This window comes from Talpa europaea, assembly GCF_964194135.1.
Source record: "Talpa europaea genome assembly, chromosome: 15".
Classification (NCBI taxonomy): Eukaryota; Metazoa; Chordata; class Mammalia; order Eulipotyphla; family Talpidae; genus Talpa; species Talpa europaea.
In genome coordinates this window covers 8,831,552-8,848,495 of record NC_140083.1, presented here as the reverse complement: position 1 = coordinate 8,848,495, position 16,944 = coordinate 8,831,552, and the positions used below count along the sequence as shown (strand labels likewise).

The following is a 16,944-nucleotide window of genomic DNA, read 5'->3' as shown; positions in this document are numbered from 1 at the left end:
GTATTTGGCTCCTCCAAAGACTCTTGGGGGACCCTGAGTAGGGAGAGAAAAGAGAGGTGGGAGACATCCAGGCTGGGGCTCGGCTGGGGCTGCCTAAAGACTTTGGCCTTCATCTCAGAGACACGGAGGAGCGTGGACCAGCAGGAGCAAAGGGAGCCAGAGAGACCAAGGCACAAGAATTAGTAAATTAAGACAAGTGACAAAACTGGTTCTGTCCAGTGAGTGAGAAGTTGGGGCTCCTGGCACTTGGCTGGTCCCACCAGGGGAGCCCATCCCTTGCCTCCCTTGCTTTTCCTGGCAGCCCCAGGGTGGATGCCTGTCTCCTCCCCCTCCCTGTCTGGACAGAATGTAGGCCCCGAGGTGGGGTGGGTGGGGAGGTCACCTGGTGCAGCTCCATCTAAAACAGCCTGAGAACCCACCCAGAGGCTCAGGAGGGGACGCAAAGTTTCAGCAGCACAGATAAAGGAGGTGCAGCACAGATAAAGGAGGCACCCCCATCTGTGGTCTCGGCAGAAAGGAAAATGCGTGAGGCTGGAAGAAGCACATTTTGCTTCTAGGTCAGAGGTGGATGGGCGGGTGACAGGTAAGCTGAGCTTGGGATCCAGGCAGACACGGTTTCAACCATGTTCACCTGGACAATCATGGCACTGTCACCTCAGGAGTTGCAGAAGGACCCAGTAGAGCAACATGTCAGTGTCCTGGGTGTGGTGAGGAGCAGGCAACTGACTGTCAAAAGTTACTTCTCCTTTTTTCCCTTAGCATACACTTGGAACCCCTAAAATGCAGCCCTTGATCCCCCAAGATGTGTGGCACTGACCTCTTACCATCACCAAGTTCTTCCCCTGACCGGGATGAAGGACACAGGGTAAGGGCACCTTGGCTCCATCCTACCAGCACTGTGATGAGAAGAGCAGAGAGGTGGTAGAAGGCAGGGGTCGTGGGGTGGGCCCAGGGCACTGGGAGCCCCCAGATCTCAGGTCTCCCACTTCCCACTGTGTGCCCTTGGGTAGAACACTTAATCCCCCTGGGTCTTGTTCCCATCGGTATTTCCTTAGTAGGGCTGTGGTGAGGATGAAAAGAATTTACATGGACAAGTTCTTAGCACACTGAGCTCACGCCGAGCTATTGGGTGGAAGCATGTACCGTCACTGCTTTCCTGTACCCCGGCGTCACACAGTGCTCTGCTGGTCGTATTTGCTGCTGGAAAGGCACTTGGGTGGGCCTGTCCCCTGGGAAGGGCTGATGGCACATCCAATGTTTTCTCTCTAGCTCTTCCATGTTTCCCTACTTTGGATAAATCACATGAATATTTGTTGAGCACAGATTATGTATCTGGGTACTTGGAGCAACTGCTCCAATGGAGTGCCAAGTGAGTGCCAAGTGGCAGCCTACAACCCCTCACACCACTGTAACAGTCAGTATCTTTAGCTCACAGCTTCTAATATGCTAGTAATTATGGTGTGTGTGTGTGTGTGTGTGTGTGAGAGAGAGAGAGAGAGAGAGAGAGAGAGAGAGGTGATTATGTGATTAATAGGTCTCCCCCAGAGTGCAAACTGGTCCAACCACTATGGAGAGCTGTGTGGAGATTTCTGGACCTACTAAACATAGAGCTTCCATAGGATCCAGCAATTCCACTCCTAGGTATTTACCCAAAGGACAAAGAAACATCAATTCCAAAGAGCACCTGCACCCCTATGTTTACAGCAGCACTGTTTACAATAGCTAAGCTTTGGAAACAACCCAAATGCCCAAAAATAGATGACTGGATCAAGAAGATGTGGTACATATACACCATGGAATATTACTCAGCATTCAAAAAAGATAAACACATGCAATTTGCAGCAACATGGATGGCGCTGGAAGGGATCATGCTCAGCGAAATAAGCCAGAAAGAAAAAAAAAAATAGCAGATGGTCTCACTCATAGCAGGAATCTAGAAAACCTAAACAAGGGACCAGGAAAAAGAATAACTATAAGAAAGAAAATATCAAAATCAACAAACACCTATGAACCAGAGACACTCTATGCGGGGGGGGGGGGTTGGGGAGGGGAGGGATTGGGGTCAAAATAAGGGGGTTGCAATTGTATGGGGAATATAAAAATAAAATTTATTTAAAAAAAATAGGTCTCCCCCATTGGCTTGTAAGCTCTACCAGGTAGAGATGATGCCTACGTCTAATTGCCATGGCAGCCCTATGAAAGGCCAGTGACTAGTAACTTCAAAGCAACTGATGTGCAACCCGTAGGAGGTGTGTGATGAGAGAACAGATAAGAGGGCCCTCGCCCTGCCTGGATGGAGGGGGTGGTGGGGAAAGCGGAATAGAAATTTCTGTCTGAACTAAATCTTAGAGAATTTCTGGCGGCATTCGGAAAAGGCTATCCCAGGAGGAAAGACTTGCATAAGCCAAAGGTAGGGATGTGCCCACCCGGTGTTAGGACAAGTGGGAACCACCGTGGTCTGCTTGGACCACAGTCTGGGCAGAGAGTGGAGGGGAGGAAGCAGGAGAGGGAGGCAGGGGCCTGCTCAGAGGACCTCGAAGGCCAAGCTTGAGGCCCAGGGAACAGGTCTGATGCACAGGAGAAGGAAATCACCAAGTTTGTGTGGATTTTCCTTCTCCAGGGAACACCTTCCAGCTAAATCTGCAGGAAGGTTAAAGCTATGCACAGACTAGAGTCAGGCGGTGAATTCCAGCTCTGTCACGGTGAGCTGTGTGACCTTGGGTAAGCCACATACCCTTTCTCTTAGCCTTATTTCTTCATCTGGAGAATGGGGGAACTTGGGGCACCTACCCTTTTAATGGGTACTGATGAGGGTTAAATAAACGAATCCGCTGGAAGTGCTCAGTGAGCACGTGACTGGATATTTGCTGTAGGTATTAATCCCTGCAGAGTCCAGGCTGCAAAGCGGTCACCTCTAAGCCAGTACCACCAGTGGCAATTCTCTAGTGTCACCCTCCAAACTGGGAGAAGTGGTTCAAGGCAGGCTCAGCTTTGGCTGAATCCTACTGGAAAGCAATGCTTGCCTGGGATGTGAAGGACAGACAATGCAGGACACACAAACTCAGTCTCAGATCATAGCCTCTCCTCTTTCCCAGGGACTAGAAAATGCAGGCAGGTTGGGTGGGTTCCAAAAGAAGCCATTTCAAAGCCTAAGTTCCTGTTTCTGTTTCGGCCTGCTCCCCTCCTCGGGAGATTCTGATCAGGGTGGGCTGGGAGATTCCTTAGACAATCTAATAGATTAGTTTCCAGTTTAGCATAACAGCCAGACAGATTTTTGTGGTGAAGTCATCCAAGTCAATTAAAAGGCATTTTTCCCTGCTGTGAGTTCAGAAGTGCCTCTGGTTTGTTCCAGCTATCTGGGATGTTTCATAATAGGTTCCGCCTTGGGTTAATTAATAACCCTCCTTGATTCCTACTGAAATGCAAAGGCTGAAATCCTGTGTGGAAGCACATCCGGCTGGGGCTGCTGGCAGAGCTGGGGTGAACCCAGCAGGGATGCCTCTCATCAGGGCGAGAGCCAGGCCCCGAGGGGTGGGGAAGACAGCAGAGCTGGCGATGATCCTGAAGAGAGGCCAAGTGGAACCTGAGGTCACAATGGCAGGAGTGGCCTGAGGAGGGGCAGGAGGATGCAGGCAAGGGCAACCACAAGCACTGGAGGGACCACAAGGCCAGACACTCAGTAGGTTGGGAGAAAATGGGAACGTGGGGCATGAGATGGGTCAGAGGGTCAAGGTGGTAAGTAAGAGGCAGTAGATGGGGCTTGCTTTTATGTGATGCCAGTTCAAACACATCATGTTGGTCTGGAAAATAGGTTCTTCTCTTCTTAAATACAAGTGACAGGTACGAGGCCAGAACACAATGGTTGAAAGACACGCACATTCACTTCACATTTATGAAGACCTTTCCATGAACCTCATACCCACGCACACAGTTCAATAAGATGCCTTTTTCATCAGATCAGGGCTGAGCTTTGCCTCCAGGCTCATGTCCCCATTCCCACCAAGCCCATTTTCCAAAACTTCCCTTAGCACGAGCATCCTCACATGAAAATATGATCACATCCCTCCCTGGATTAAAATTCCAATAAATACATCCCCAAAGGACACATCGTTGGCCAAACAAAGCCCGCCCTGATTGTTTGCTCCCTCTTCTTTTCCAGCTTTATTTCCACCCACCCCTCATCACGCACCTTATATTCTGTTACTTCCCCCCATATGACAAGCTGAGATTTAAATGTGCTCTTTATCTGGAAGACCTGCCATGCACATCTGGCCTTTCCTGGCCTGGTGTTCAGCTAGGTCTTCTCCCCAAGTCCCAGCCAAGCATCCGCTTGTCAATGAAACCTTCCCTAAGAATATCCCAAGATAAGCTTGGCAATCCCTCTTCTGAGCTTTGGACAGAGTTATGACAATGCTCATCACAATATATTATAACCCCTGTCCCTTATGGTTAGCTCTCTACCAGATGGAGAACCCATTGAGAGTGGAAGGCGCTATTGTTAAGACCAAGTACACAGCAGGTGCTCATAAGTGTTTCTTGAATGAAGGAGCAGGTTTAGATAAACAAGGTCTGTTTATTTTTTTCTTACATATCCCTCAAGAAGTTGAAGGGCTTACTGAGTTCTCCTTTAAACTTCTACTCAATTTCCATTGGAGTCTCGTTCATCTATTTATCTGGTATTAACAGGGCTGTGGTGATAAGGAGGGTAAATTATCAAACATGGTGGGTAGAGGCTACAGAACTTTGAGCTGGATTTCCCACTGCAGGAAGATGGAGTTGCTCACTCCCATCTCCCCTTTCTTCTCATTGCAGGTCAGGGAGCTAACGATGGGTTGACCAAACTGGGAAGCTAGAATCTCCTTTAATAGAAGACAAGGAAGATCAATAGGATCATCCAACCAGTCAAATAGTCCCTATTGGGTTTAGAATCAGGGCGATCATCCAACAACTCTCAACACACCCAGCCATGACTGTTGAGCTTGCCTCTGACCACCAGCTGTTACCCAGAGCTCCATCCTAGACTCCCCCATGAGGAGGAACTCTTGCAAGCAAATGTGGAAAATAGGGACTTAGTGACTAGAGGGTTAGTTAAATTCATTTGCTATCAAATCATCAGAAGGGACTAATGGCTTCATAAGAGGAGAAGACCAAAGACCACACTGGCAGGTAGAGAAATGTAGTGGGAAAACAGTGACACGGGAGGTGGGAACCTGCTTCTCACACTTTGAATTCTAAAAATAATTTGGTGTATGTGCAAGGTCTAGTCACTTCCTCTCTCTGAGCCTCTCAGCTGGTCAACAAAGAGGTTGGATCAGATGATCTGCAGAGTCCCTGTCTAGCTCCACCCTTCTTTGTATTACTCATTCATTCACACATCCACTCAACAAATGCTGAGTGGGACAGTTAGAAGGTTTTACCAGGTGCCAAGTGAGCACCATATGTCAACGGGAAAGATGACTGGACATATATGTAAATAATAAAGGCCCACATGTAAATATGAATTTTTATATTTCTTATCCCCAACTACACAGCAAAGTTTTTGAAAGGACAGATTATAACTTTTCCATTTCTGAATAATCCTAGAGACTGACAATGTATGTTCAATGACATGAAGGTGACTGTAAAAACAGCCAACACTGAGCACTTCAATGTGGTGACATACCAATCTCACAACAACTCTATTGCTCCTCCTCCTCCTTCTTTTAATTATTATTGGTATTTTCATACAGATGAGGAAACTGGGACATGGAGAAGTCAAATACTTGCTCATGATCACTCAAGAAGTGGCAGAGCCAAGATTCAAACCCAGGTGGTCTGGCCACAGAGTCTGAGTGATCACACTATTCACATAGTCTCAACACTTATAACGATACTCACAAACAGTAAACTTGAACTCTAGGGAGAAATAAAGAACAAGCATAATTGTTAGCAGGGGAGTTATGCAGCAAATGATGAGTCAAGACATTAGGGTCAGTCACGAAAGGGGACGTTTGCCAGAATATCTCATCTGAATCTGTAAAGTATCCAGTAGATGAATCGGATGAGAGGCAAAGGGACAGAGGGCTAAGTGTTCAAGGAACCTCAGTAAGAAGGAACAGGCAAAAAAAAGTTTGAAGAAGACCTATTCAAGATTTAACACACATTTTCTCATTTTTTCCATAGCGGTATTAGTTAATTTTCTTGATTGAGGTAACACTAGTTTACAACACTAGTTTACAAATACAACCCTTTCAATTTAGTGATTTATATTCTTCAAGTAAATACTGAGAGGTAGAATTGCAGGGTCATGTGATAGATTTATGTTTTATACCTTAAGGAACTGCCATAATGTTTTCCTTAGAGGCTGTACCAGTTTACATTCCTACCAATAGTGTCTGATGATTCTTTATGCTCCACATTTTTGCCAACAATTATTGCTTCCTTTTTTTTTTATTTAAATATGGGCCACTCTCACTGGGGTGAGGTAGTTTTCTATGGTTTGCATCCCCTTACGATAAGTGATGATTTGCATCCCCTTATGATAAGTGGTGTTCAACATATACTTTGATAGATCTACTTTGGTCAAAACCTAGAAATTTGAGTCAGCCAAATCTGGGTTCACATACCACCTTCCCCACATGCTTACTAGCTATGTGACTCAGTCTGGGCAATTTGTTCAAGCTCTCTGAGCCTCAATTTCCTCAGCAACTGGCATATTGTGTGGGTTAAGTGAAATAATATATGGGGAACACAAAACATTCAGTCCACGTTCAACACAAGTTCACGACCATCACTGTTGTTATTGTTTCTCCATTTCTCTATTGTCTCCTTCAGTTGGTGAACTAAAGGTGGACCCACAATGGTGGTAAACCCACATCAATCAATGCCACAGTTAAGGAGAGAAACATTTGCTCCTCCGGTGAGTTATGTTTAGGTTAATACGCCTGACTGTCCCACCTGCTTTTTTTATTCCCCCAGCTGGTTCTTAGATTTGAAAAGAAAAAGGCCTCCATGGAGACCTGCACGCTTTAAAAAATAATACAAAACAGAATGTCTGAGGTCAGGTTAAGCCAAGCCAAACAAATAAATCTTGCAGGCTTGTGTTAACAAAACAAGGTTTAGTGGATCAGAGCGGGCAGGGTTCTGCCGGACCAGAGAAACACCAAGCTCTGGTGAAATTCTGACACAGGAGGTCAAATAAGAAGACCACATTATGGGCATGTCCAAGCTCAGAATTAGTGCTTGAGTCAAGCATTCTGTCTAAGAGAGCACTCTGCAAATGGATAGCCCTGCCCACGGTCATGTAGCACCCAGAAATCCAGGCCAGGATGTCTTCGGGATCATTGCCATAACCTCTCAGGAGGGTGATTTGGCCATATCAATCGGAATTGTAAAAGTCCTTAGGTCCACTCAGGGATGGGGTTCATTAGCGAGTGCTCTGGGAGTCATCACCACTGGGAGGGAGAGTGAAGGAATGGGATCAGGCAGAGGGGGCCATTGGGCTGCACTGCTTCCAACTCTGCTAGGAACCCTGAAGTTGGATGCCCCCTCAGGGTTGTCCCAAATTGGGGAGAGTCTTGACAGTGTAGGTGAGTAGAAGGGCATGTGTGGGTATTGAGTGACTAACAGGTCCACTGGGAAGCACTGGCCTTTGCCAGTCAGTCCCATTGCCATCCTTCTATCTTCTCTCTGGTACTATGGGAGCTGAAAGCCTAACATCCCCATGTAGATTGTACTGCAGAGCTCCAGGTCATGTCTACCTGTGGGAGGCAACCATGCAAGAGCTGACATTAGGGAGAAGGTGGCAGCCATTGTTTCTTACAGGAGCTACAGAAGCTTCACCAGCAGCAGGAGCTGAGGTGGCAGACTGGTGGCAATTCCTGCAGCATCAGTTGGGAGTGGGGGGGTGCAGACTCCTGCTTCCCCCAGGCAAGGCTGGTGTTTCCAATAGCAGCAGCACCAATGACAATAGTGAATCTAGGACTTTTGGGCTCTGGGTAATACAATTCCCCTCTTTGGCCAACTTGTAATTCATCTTCATTAGTCCCTATGGTACATCTTCTGAAATACCTATAATCATTTATGCTTTTTCTCACCAACTACCATTTATGAAAAACAAAAGAAAATAGACATGTGTATGTATGTATGCATGTATTTGGTCCTGTATTTATGACCTCTTTGGAAAGTTACGCAAGAATTAATGATGGTGAACTACATAAAAGGGAGCTGTGTTGGTGGGGGCAGCTGGACGTAGACTTTCTCCAGATACCACTTTTTAATTTTGACCATTTGAATATACAGCTTTGCCAAAAAAAAAAAAAAAAAGGCAATAAAAGTTATCTCTTGTTTGGTAAATTTCCTATGACATATTCCCCAAAGAACCATGCAGTTTTGCACAGGGGTTGCCCTCCTACCCAAAGGGCATGGCCCATTCAGCAGGAGTCAGCTCTGCTTAATAGTGTCTCTTGACACAAATTGAAATCCCTGTTCTTGTGCTCCCAAACCACTGGAATGAACCATAATCCCAGGGAAACAACAGAGGGTGGAGGTTCAGCACACATGCTGATCAAATCCGAGTTCTCATTCCTCCCGGCTCTCAGGCCAGACTCCTTGTGTAGCCTGCCTGAGCCTCTGTTTCTCTCTCTGCCAAGTGGAGAGTCATAGTATCCGCCTAGGGTGGTGCTAAGATGGAAATAAGATTATACGTGTGGTTACTGTTGCTGATATCTGCCAGCCTGGCAGAAAAGAGTGGGAGAAGAGAACTCTGATGTCAGACTGCCTGGGTGCAAACAGGCTCCTGTGAGCTACAAGTAGGGGTGGGAGATAGTTGCTAAGAGAGACTGGGTCCTGTCCCTCTTTCTAGGGACTGAAGATCTCCAGTTCCTCTGATCATAGAGGTCAGTCTCTTCTCACTGCAATCTCTCTTCAGAAGGTATTCTGGACTGCGACAAGCCCCTTACACTGTGTGTGTGTGTGTGTGTGTGTGTGTGCTCACGTATATATACCATCACCTTCCTGGATCCTAAATGTTGTACTTTAATAACATAGCCTGAAGTGGCAATCATAACCATAGTTTATTGAGCACCTAACATATGTGTCAGAGACTATGCTAAGCCTGTTTCTTACACTTACTCATTTAACCACACAATGCCACCAGCAGGTAGAAATTATCATTAGCAGAGGCAGCTGATGCTTGAGATGTGACAAGTGGCAGCTCAACATGGTTCAATTAGGGTGAGCCTAAGAGGCCCCTCCATCTCCTTACTCTGAGGCCACAGCCTTAACCTCAACACTGTGCTTCTTCCCATCAATAGTAAGAATTTTTCCAACTCAAATCTCAGGGTTGTTTTCATTTGTCATTTTAAGAATTTAAGTCTCCCCAATCCTGCTCTTCTTCAGCTGACATTTTGAAAAGGACCATCTACTGTGTCCTTATTCAGTTTGACCAGATGAGTTTTAATCCAGAGAACTCAGTCTCCAGGTCAACTTTGAGTCATCGGCAAATGAATTCTGTTGTGACAGGAACTTTGCTGCCCCTTTGCGGCGGGAACGTGATGAGGGACACAGCAGTTGTGGAGCAGGTTTGCAAGGCAAGACTCTGCTACTTGAGCAGAAGTTCTTGTGCCATTTTACTGAAATCATACAGGCGACTAAAAGCTGATCACGCAACAATGGTAGGAGGAATAGGGTCCGGAGGCTGGGACAGGAATGGGGGACAAAGTTTTATGAGGGACAAGGAAGGGGACATCGTGACCATGTGTCAAGAGAAATTTGTGTCAAAAAAGTATGTTATCACAGATGGAGTTATCCCAAGACCGCCATGGATAGAGTCACGTAATCAGGTCAACAGCAGCCTAGGCGTCCCTGGGCCTGCCTCGCGATACCAGCAAAACTCTAGGTAGTCAAGGAATGTTCTGCTGTGATATTTAGGTAGCAAATAGGTCACAGTTGCCCATGAGTGGACAGCTCATAGGAACCCACAAATTCAATAAATTACTGCTAAGATGCAGCAGCAGAACAAAGCTGGGCTGTGCTCACCAACAAGCCACAGGTATGCTTCCTTCAAGGTGTATCAAGTAATCATTTCCTAGTGGAGGTCATGTTCAACCTGTAACCAATACACCAAACTGAATCATGCAACCACCTTCCATTTCTCTTATCTTGTTGACAATTATTTCTTGAAATACCACATGGTCTTGTGGTCCATATCTACAGCTCAGGTGCATTGCAAGAAAGGTTGTGAGAAGAACAACTTGTGGGTGGAGGATGAAGTGGATATGAGAAAATAATACGATGTGACAGTCCTGATCGTTAAAAATATGTTTAAGTTGAGGGAATCCAAAAAGGGCAGAAGATGAAGAGGACTCCTGGCATCCATTCCCATCTGCCTCACCCCTGTTGGCTGCCATGCCACATGATAGGACTCCCAGGGAGCCCCCAGCATGGTGTGCAAACCAATGGCTTGCCCAGCCTCCTGTATCCCGGGGCAGGGTCTCTACCATCTCTGCTTTTCTCTCCCCCTGCTACAGAAAGGCATTTTTCCTTTGGCCTTGGTGCTTTCATTCACAACAGAAAGGCTGGCCCTGGCAAATGCAGCCCTTTTTTCAGTAGAGAAGAATGAAGCCCAGGGCTCTGTCCCTCTGGTCCTGGTCATCTAGTCTACCAGAAATGGGAGTCTACTTGGTATTAATCTCTTCATCAACCTCATCACTTAGTTCCACCGAGGGCTGACTCGTACCATGGAGAAAAAGACCCTTTGCCTCAAAAGCAGACAGGATTGCATATCGTGCCAGCCACCCTGGCTGGAACCTCTCCGGCCCTACAGGACCTGCTGAGAGGCCCTGCAGAGCCAGTAGGGCATTCTGGGTAATGGAAAGCAAAAGGATGCTGTTCCCCGCACTGGCCTCCCCAGGGCTTCTCGAGTCCTGGCTCTGTAAAAACACAGGCAAGCAGTTTTTGAACTGGGAGGGAAGAGGGTGGAGAGAAGGGGCGGAGGCTTCCCCTAGGCCAACCACAACTAACTTATTCACTCTGTCCAGCAAAACCCAGACAGTGCAATTATCTGGTGAATTTGGCCCTCCGTTGGGAGACAGACTTCCAAAATGTGAGGCCAGCTCAGACTAAACAGTGGCTTCCATCCTGCAGCTTTTCCCCAAGCACATGAGCTTCCTGAGGGATCGCCGATGCACTCCGCCCATTGATCCAGATGGGAAAAGGCAAACAATTCACTCTGACATGGGCTTAGGAAGGCAAGTCATCCAAACTACCTGCTAATTGGTCTCCTGGCTAACATGCCTTCTGGACTCCATGGAAGGGGATGATTAGAACTCAACACAACTCTGAGTGAGCCAATGCTTTCAAGCCCTCATAGAAGGGCTATGCTCCCAGGGTACTGGGGTGAGTTATTCTTGGGGTAATTCCCTCCGATGCTCCCTGCGCAGAGATTTTTACACACATCAGTTGGGCCAGGGACAGCAATGAGATAAAAGGGCAAAATGAAGGCCCCCCTTTGTCGTTTTCATGAATGGGGTGTGGCTGAGCTAAGTGAAGCTGGCACCTAAGCCTTTGCCAGATGGTTTATGGAAAACCCAGACTTTTTGAGGGGAGAGTAAGGAGCAGTGATTTATCTCCCTCGGAAACCGACAAGAAGCCTGGAATCTTTGGATTCTATCAGTTATTCATTCTGCAAATATTTGCTTCAGTTCTAGTGTGTGCCAGGCCCTGTGCTAGGGAACTAAGTGAGACCCAAACAACCTCAGTCTCCCGCTCCTGCAAAAACCTCCACACCTAAAGATATCATTAAAAATTTGGATAAGGGCAAGGGTAGAAAGTCGGGGAGCAATCAAAGGCAATTGCCAGGAGAACTGAGATTTGGGTATCAGGGCTCAGAGGGGAATCTTTGAGAAGGGATTTTAAATCAAATACCTTAAAAAATACCTTAAAATATTTCAGAAATTAAATGTTAGCATTGAAGAGATGAGCAAGGAGGTCTTTGAGTGGGAAGAGAGGATGAAAATCAGTGAAACTGCAGCCAAGAGTCCAGTAATGGGGAAGGAGAGAATGAACTGACCGAGATGTGGGATGTGGAGTCAGAGGAATGGGTGAGTGAAAGGGTGCAGTGGTAGAGGAAGGGAGAGGCACCCAGGAGACCACGCAGGCTTCTGGCTAAGTTGGAAGGTACATGAAGCCCCTGAGCATGAACTTGGTGGGGGGAGAGGTACGTCAGGGGTGGGGAGACATGATGTGGCCCCACCATTCGCCACCTTGTCCTTTAGTCTTCATACTTTAGCTCATGTTACTCTGACCTCAAATCCTCTTCACGTCTCTTCTGCACTTGTTGAAATCCTATCCATCCTGTAGGATCCATTTCAAATACCAACCCTTCCTCCAAGTCACTTCTAAGTCTCTCAAGTAGTTTGGACCAAAATTTGGACCTTTTTTTCCGGGACCCACCTGTATTGAGTTTCTGGGAAGACATATCTTGCCTCCCTTCCTAGACCACAAGCATTTTGGGACAGAGCCTTTGCCTCTATATCCTCGTTCCCCACATGTTAGCTAACCAGCATAGTAGACATTTGACAAATATTTGTTAAGTGAGCAAAAATAACCTGCTCTTTGCATGGAAGGAAAACCAGTAGACACTGGACTGACTTGAAAGCCACAGGATCAAATTGAAATTCAAGCTGTAGATGTTTTCGTACTAAACCAACTCAAATTTGATGCTCAGAAAGACTTTCTGTTCCTCCTTCTCACCAAACTCAAAGAGTGCTGGGAGATTAAAAAGTCACAGCCCTCTTTGATCATATTGCACTTTTCTGAATTCATTTTATCGCAAGGACCTTGCTGATCTTATGGTTTGTCTTCAATGAAAGTGTCTTCCATGATAGTGAAAGTGGGTAACATTTACTAAGCAACTGTTATGTGCCAGACCCTGTTCTAACTACCTTGCACAGATTAATTCACTGACCCTCACAGCCATCCTAGAAGTCGAGGTTATTATTATCCCTGGTACAGATGAAGAAACCAAGTTGCAGAGAACTTAGTATTGGTCAGGCGAAGTCACACAGTTAGTGACATGAGGGATTGGGATTTGAACCTAGAGTTTGGCTCCAGAGCCCAGTCTCTGACATGCCCTCCTCATGCACAGCGGAGGAATCCTTGATCTGAGGGTCACAAGCTCTGGAGCTAATTCTTGCACTGGCTTCCTATGTAACCCCTCCATAAAATGAGAGGTATGGGTGTTGGTATTAATGGTAACAATAACAAGAGCTGGTCTTCATGATCCTAAACTCTTTTGAGCATAAATTATTTAATCTCAACAACAATGCAAGGAAACTGAGGTACAGGAAGATTAAGCCACTTGCCCAATATCTAGACAATGAGAGAACCAGGATGGAAACTCATTATGCTCTTATGCTGTGCTCCCCAGCCCAGGAGCTCCTCAGGAAATGCCGTGGGGACCATGGAAGGATGAGGGGAAGGTGGGACTGGACTTAGGAGACAGGCTTTAGGGCTCCCCTGCTCGAGATGTTCTACTTGACTCTAGTTTATAGATGGGCTCCTACTTGATCTTTTCTCTGAAAGGTCCTGCTGCTTAAAAAAAAATAAATAAAAAGGCTGAAAACCATTGGACAAAATACTTCTGGAATTTGATGAGACACGTGGGTATGAGCCAGGAGTTTTCTGGTAATATTGTCTCCTGCTGGCCACGTAAGATAAGGACCAGCTTGCTCCCAGGAATGGCTGCAACTTAGAAAAGGTCAGAACAATCATGCTAGAGACTCAGCTCCCACTTACCTGTTCCACTCGAATCTCAATCTCTCCATTCACCTTTTTTCCATGGAAATACTTGGACCTGTAAGGAGAAGAGGAAATCCACTGAGTAAAGATGCAGATGGCTTTTCTTTTCTCCCTTTTCCAAATGCTTCATTCCCAGATCATCATATCCACACATCTTCTCTACTTTCTGCTCTCTCTTCCCACCTAACTGCCGATTTTCTCATTATTTATACATATTGTGTGGGTGAGGTGAAATAGTACTGGATGAGAGGATTGGAGACTCTGATTCTGGTTATATCAAGAGACTCTGATTCTGGTTATATCAAGTCCCTTAACTTCCCTGTGCCTCAGTTTCATCCTCTGTAAAAGGAAGATATAAATGCCTGCAGGACGTATCTCTGTCATTTTAAGGCTCAAATAAGACAAGGAATCCTATAGAAAGAAATAATGCACAACTATTTTAATAAGACTCAAAATACTCCATCATAAATTGATCTACTCATTTCTCTATTTGTCCGTTTGTCCAGTGAAGCTGATTTCATCTGACCCTTTATCTGTTCATCCATTCCTCCATCCATCTGTCTGTCCATCTATTATCCATCCATCCATCCATCCATCCATCCATCCATCCATCCACCTGACCATCAACCACACATGCACCCATCTATCCAATCATCCATCCATCCTCCATCTTCTACCCATCTGTCCGTCCATCCATCCATCCATCCATCCATCCATCCATCCATCCTCTTTGCTCTACACCCCTGCCCTTCAGGCTTTTCCAATATCAATAAACAATATCCCATCTACTTATTACTCAAGGCAGAAACACAGATATCACTGTTGTTACTTCTTTCTCTCTCCATATTCTCATTGATTCTACACTAATTATTTCTCAAATCCACCCACTGGTTCATTTTTCTCTATAGGCCCCCTAGTTTTGGACCTACTTCATTTCTTATCTCATACATATTGATTTTTTATATTGTTTTTTCTCTCATAGCACTCATTACAATTACATATTTGTTATATAACTAAATATATAAATATATATAACTAAATCTGTATTTAGTTATAACTAGTAACTGTGTTTAATGTCTGTGTCCCACTAAACAATAACAGAGCAATCTATCGCATTCACCTCTCTATTCCCATCATCTACCTGAGTGCTTAACACACAGTAGGAGCTCAGTTAATATTTTAATAGGTGAATGAACAGATAAATGAACAGATAAATAAAAAAAATCATTTGTGCTTTGTGCCAGAAACTATGTGATATGCTTTAATTTATAGTCTTCACTTACAATCACCAACCGAGGTAGGATTATTTCCATCCTAAAGACAGAAAACTGAAATCCAGACTGATGAAGTACTTTGTCTACAGGACTAGAATCCTGGCCTTCTAATTGCACATTGCACATTGCATTTTTTTTTTTTGCTCATCCCTGAAAATGAGCAGCAAATGTTGGGGGACTCCTATTTTAAATGTCCTCTCCCAGACACTTAGTCACTTGCTGTAAACCAAGTACCCTGTCAAACATTTCCATAAAACTTTTCTGGGGAGAAACAACTCTTATTTCCCAAAATCTATTTTCTTCTTTTTCCATGGTAAGGGAGGTTATAGACTAGCAACCAAAAATGTTTTTTTTTTTCCAACTTTCCATTCAGCTTAGTGACTGAGTTCTAATCAACAATCAGTAAGTATCACATACAAGAATCTTCCTCATAGTTCCTTCTATTCTTTTCTTTGGGACATCGATCTTGCCATTGATGTTTTTAATCTTCCACTTGTGAAAGAAAGAATCCTTTCTACAAATTCTCTCACCAAGCTACAGTCTGTCTGCTTCCAAAGTCTGTCTGCTGCACTTAGCCCACACCGGTAGAGTTCACCTCTTTCCAGACTGCCCGAATCACTGAATGACAGCAATATCTACTATTAACACCACTTTATCTTGTGACACTGACAGGTTGAGCTGTCAACCAGGAGGGACTTTAGAGGGACAAGAGTTGTTATGTTACTTGAAAGCAAGATAGTGTGTTTTCTCCCAGGTATGATGGTCTTCAACAAAATGTGTGTCAGCCAGCCCCATGCAAAAGGGATGTTCTCATTGGTTTGTGTATTTTATCACAAACCATTAAAGGTAGTGTTGGTAACCCCAGACACTGGATAAATCCACCTCTGATATCTATAGTGTCTGGGGCAAGGAGCAAATGGAGGCCTATGCATCATATGTCTAACATTTGAAATTGAGAACAGTAGCCACCATTCAACTAGCACCCCTCCATCCTACTTTCTTGACACAAACAAGCTCATAGTGGCCTGGAAGGGTAGAATTTAGACTTCTTGGATTCTTGGAGTTTTACCCAAGAACATGGCAAATGAGTATTGCCAGCTTGTGGCTCTTATTGTCTTCCCAGGCCCTCTCTGTCCTACATTACTGGGGTTTCTAGTGCAGGCATATAGTGCCCAGCCCATGTGGCCAAGCCTCCTCTCCTTACCCACAGCCCCACTGCCAGTTGTCCCTTTGCCAGGGTGAAGGATGGGTCAGGGAATTGGCCTAAACAGACGCTGGAATTGGCCTGGTTCCCTTTGAGCGGGGAAATACAGGGTTCTGGGTAACCAATGCATGATATAATGGTGCAATTAGCAGGATTTTGGTGCAGGGCCCTTCCATGCTGACAGGAGGGGTTTAATCTTATAAAGGTGAGAGCTGGGCTTAGGATGTGTCTCCCATTTGCTGGGGGTTAAGTCCTGGATTGGCCTGAGACATCCCAGCAAGGTAACTGAATGCGAGCATGGCTCTACTGGAAAAGGTATGGATCTGGAATCACACAGCCTTGGGTAAAATCTTAGGACTGCTACTCACTCACCATGTGTTCTAAATTGAGGTACCCAACCCCTCAAGATCTTATTTTTGTTGAGTGAAGATACCAGCCAAAGTTGTGGTGAGAAATTCGCTTGATCCTCTACACAACAGGCAGGAGAGTGGCGTGGACTCAGCTGGACCGCCTGCAGGAAAGCTCAGCTCTCCTGCTCACTCATCCAGCAACCTTGGGTAACTCATTCAGCCTCCGAGGGCCTCAGTTTCCATATCTTGGAAGCAAGGTCAAGAATAGTATCTATCTCACAGTGAGTGAGGCATTCTCCTTTAAGACGTCAAGGATTCAGGACAGATTTCTGGGTCC

The 16,944-nt window shown here is 45.6% G+C and overlaps 1 protein-coding gene across 1 annotated transcript in view; it reads right to left on the bottom strand.

Moving 5' to 3' along the window:
- SYN3 (synapsin III) overlaps positions 1–16,944 on the bottom strand; it is a gene marked incomplete at its 5' end in the record, with an annotated part of 340,756 nt that overhangs the window by 311,182 nt on the left and 12,630 nt on the right. Inside the window, one exon of the mRNA XM_084255436.1 lies at positions 13,777–13,834. Coding sequence (XP_084111562.1) covers positions 13,777–13,834 — 58 coding nt within the window. The remainder of the gene's footprint in view (positions 1–13,776; positions 13,835–16,944) is intronic.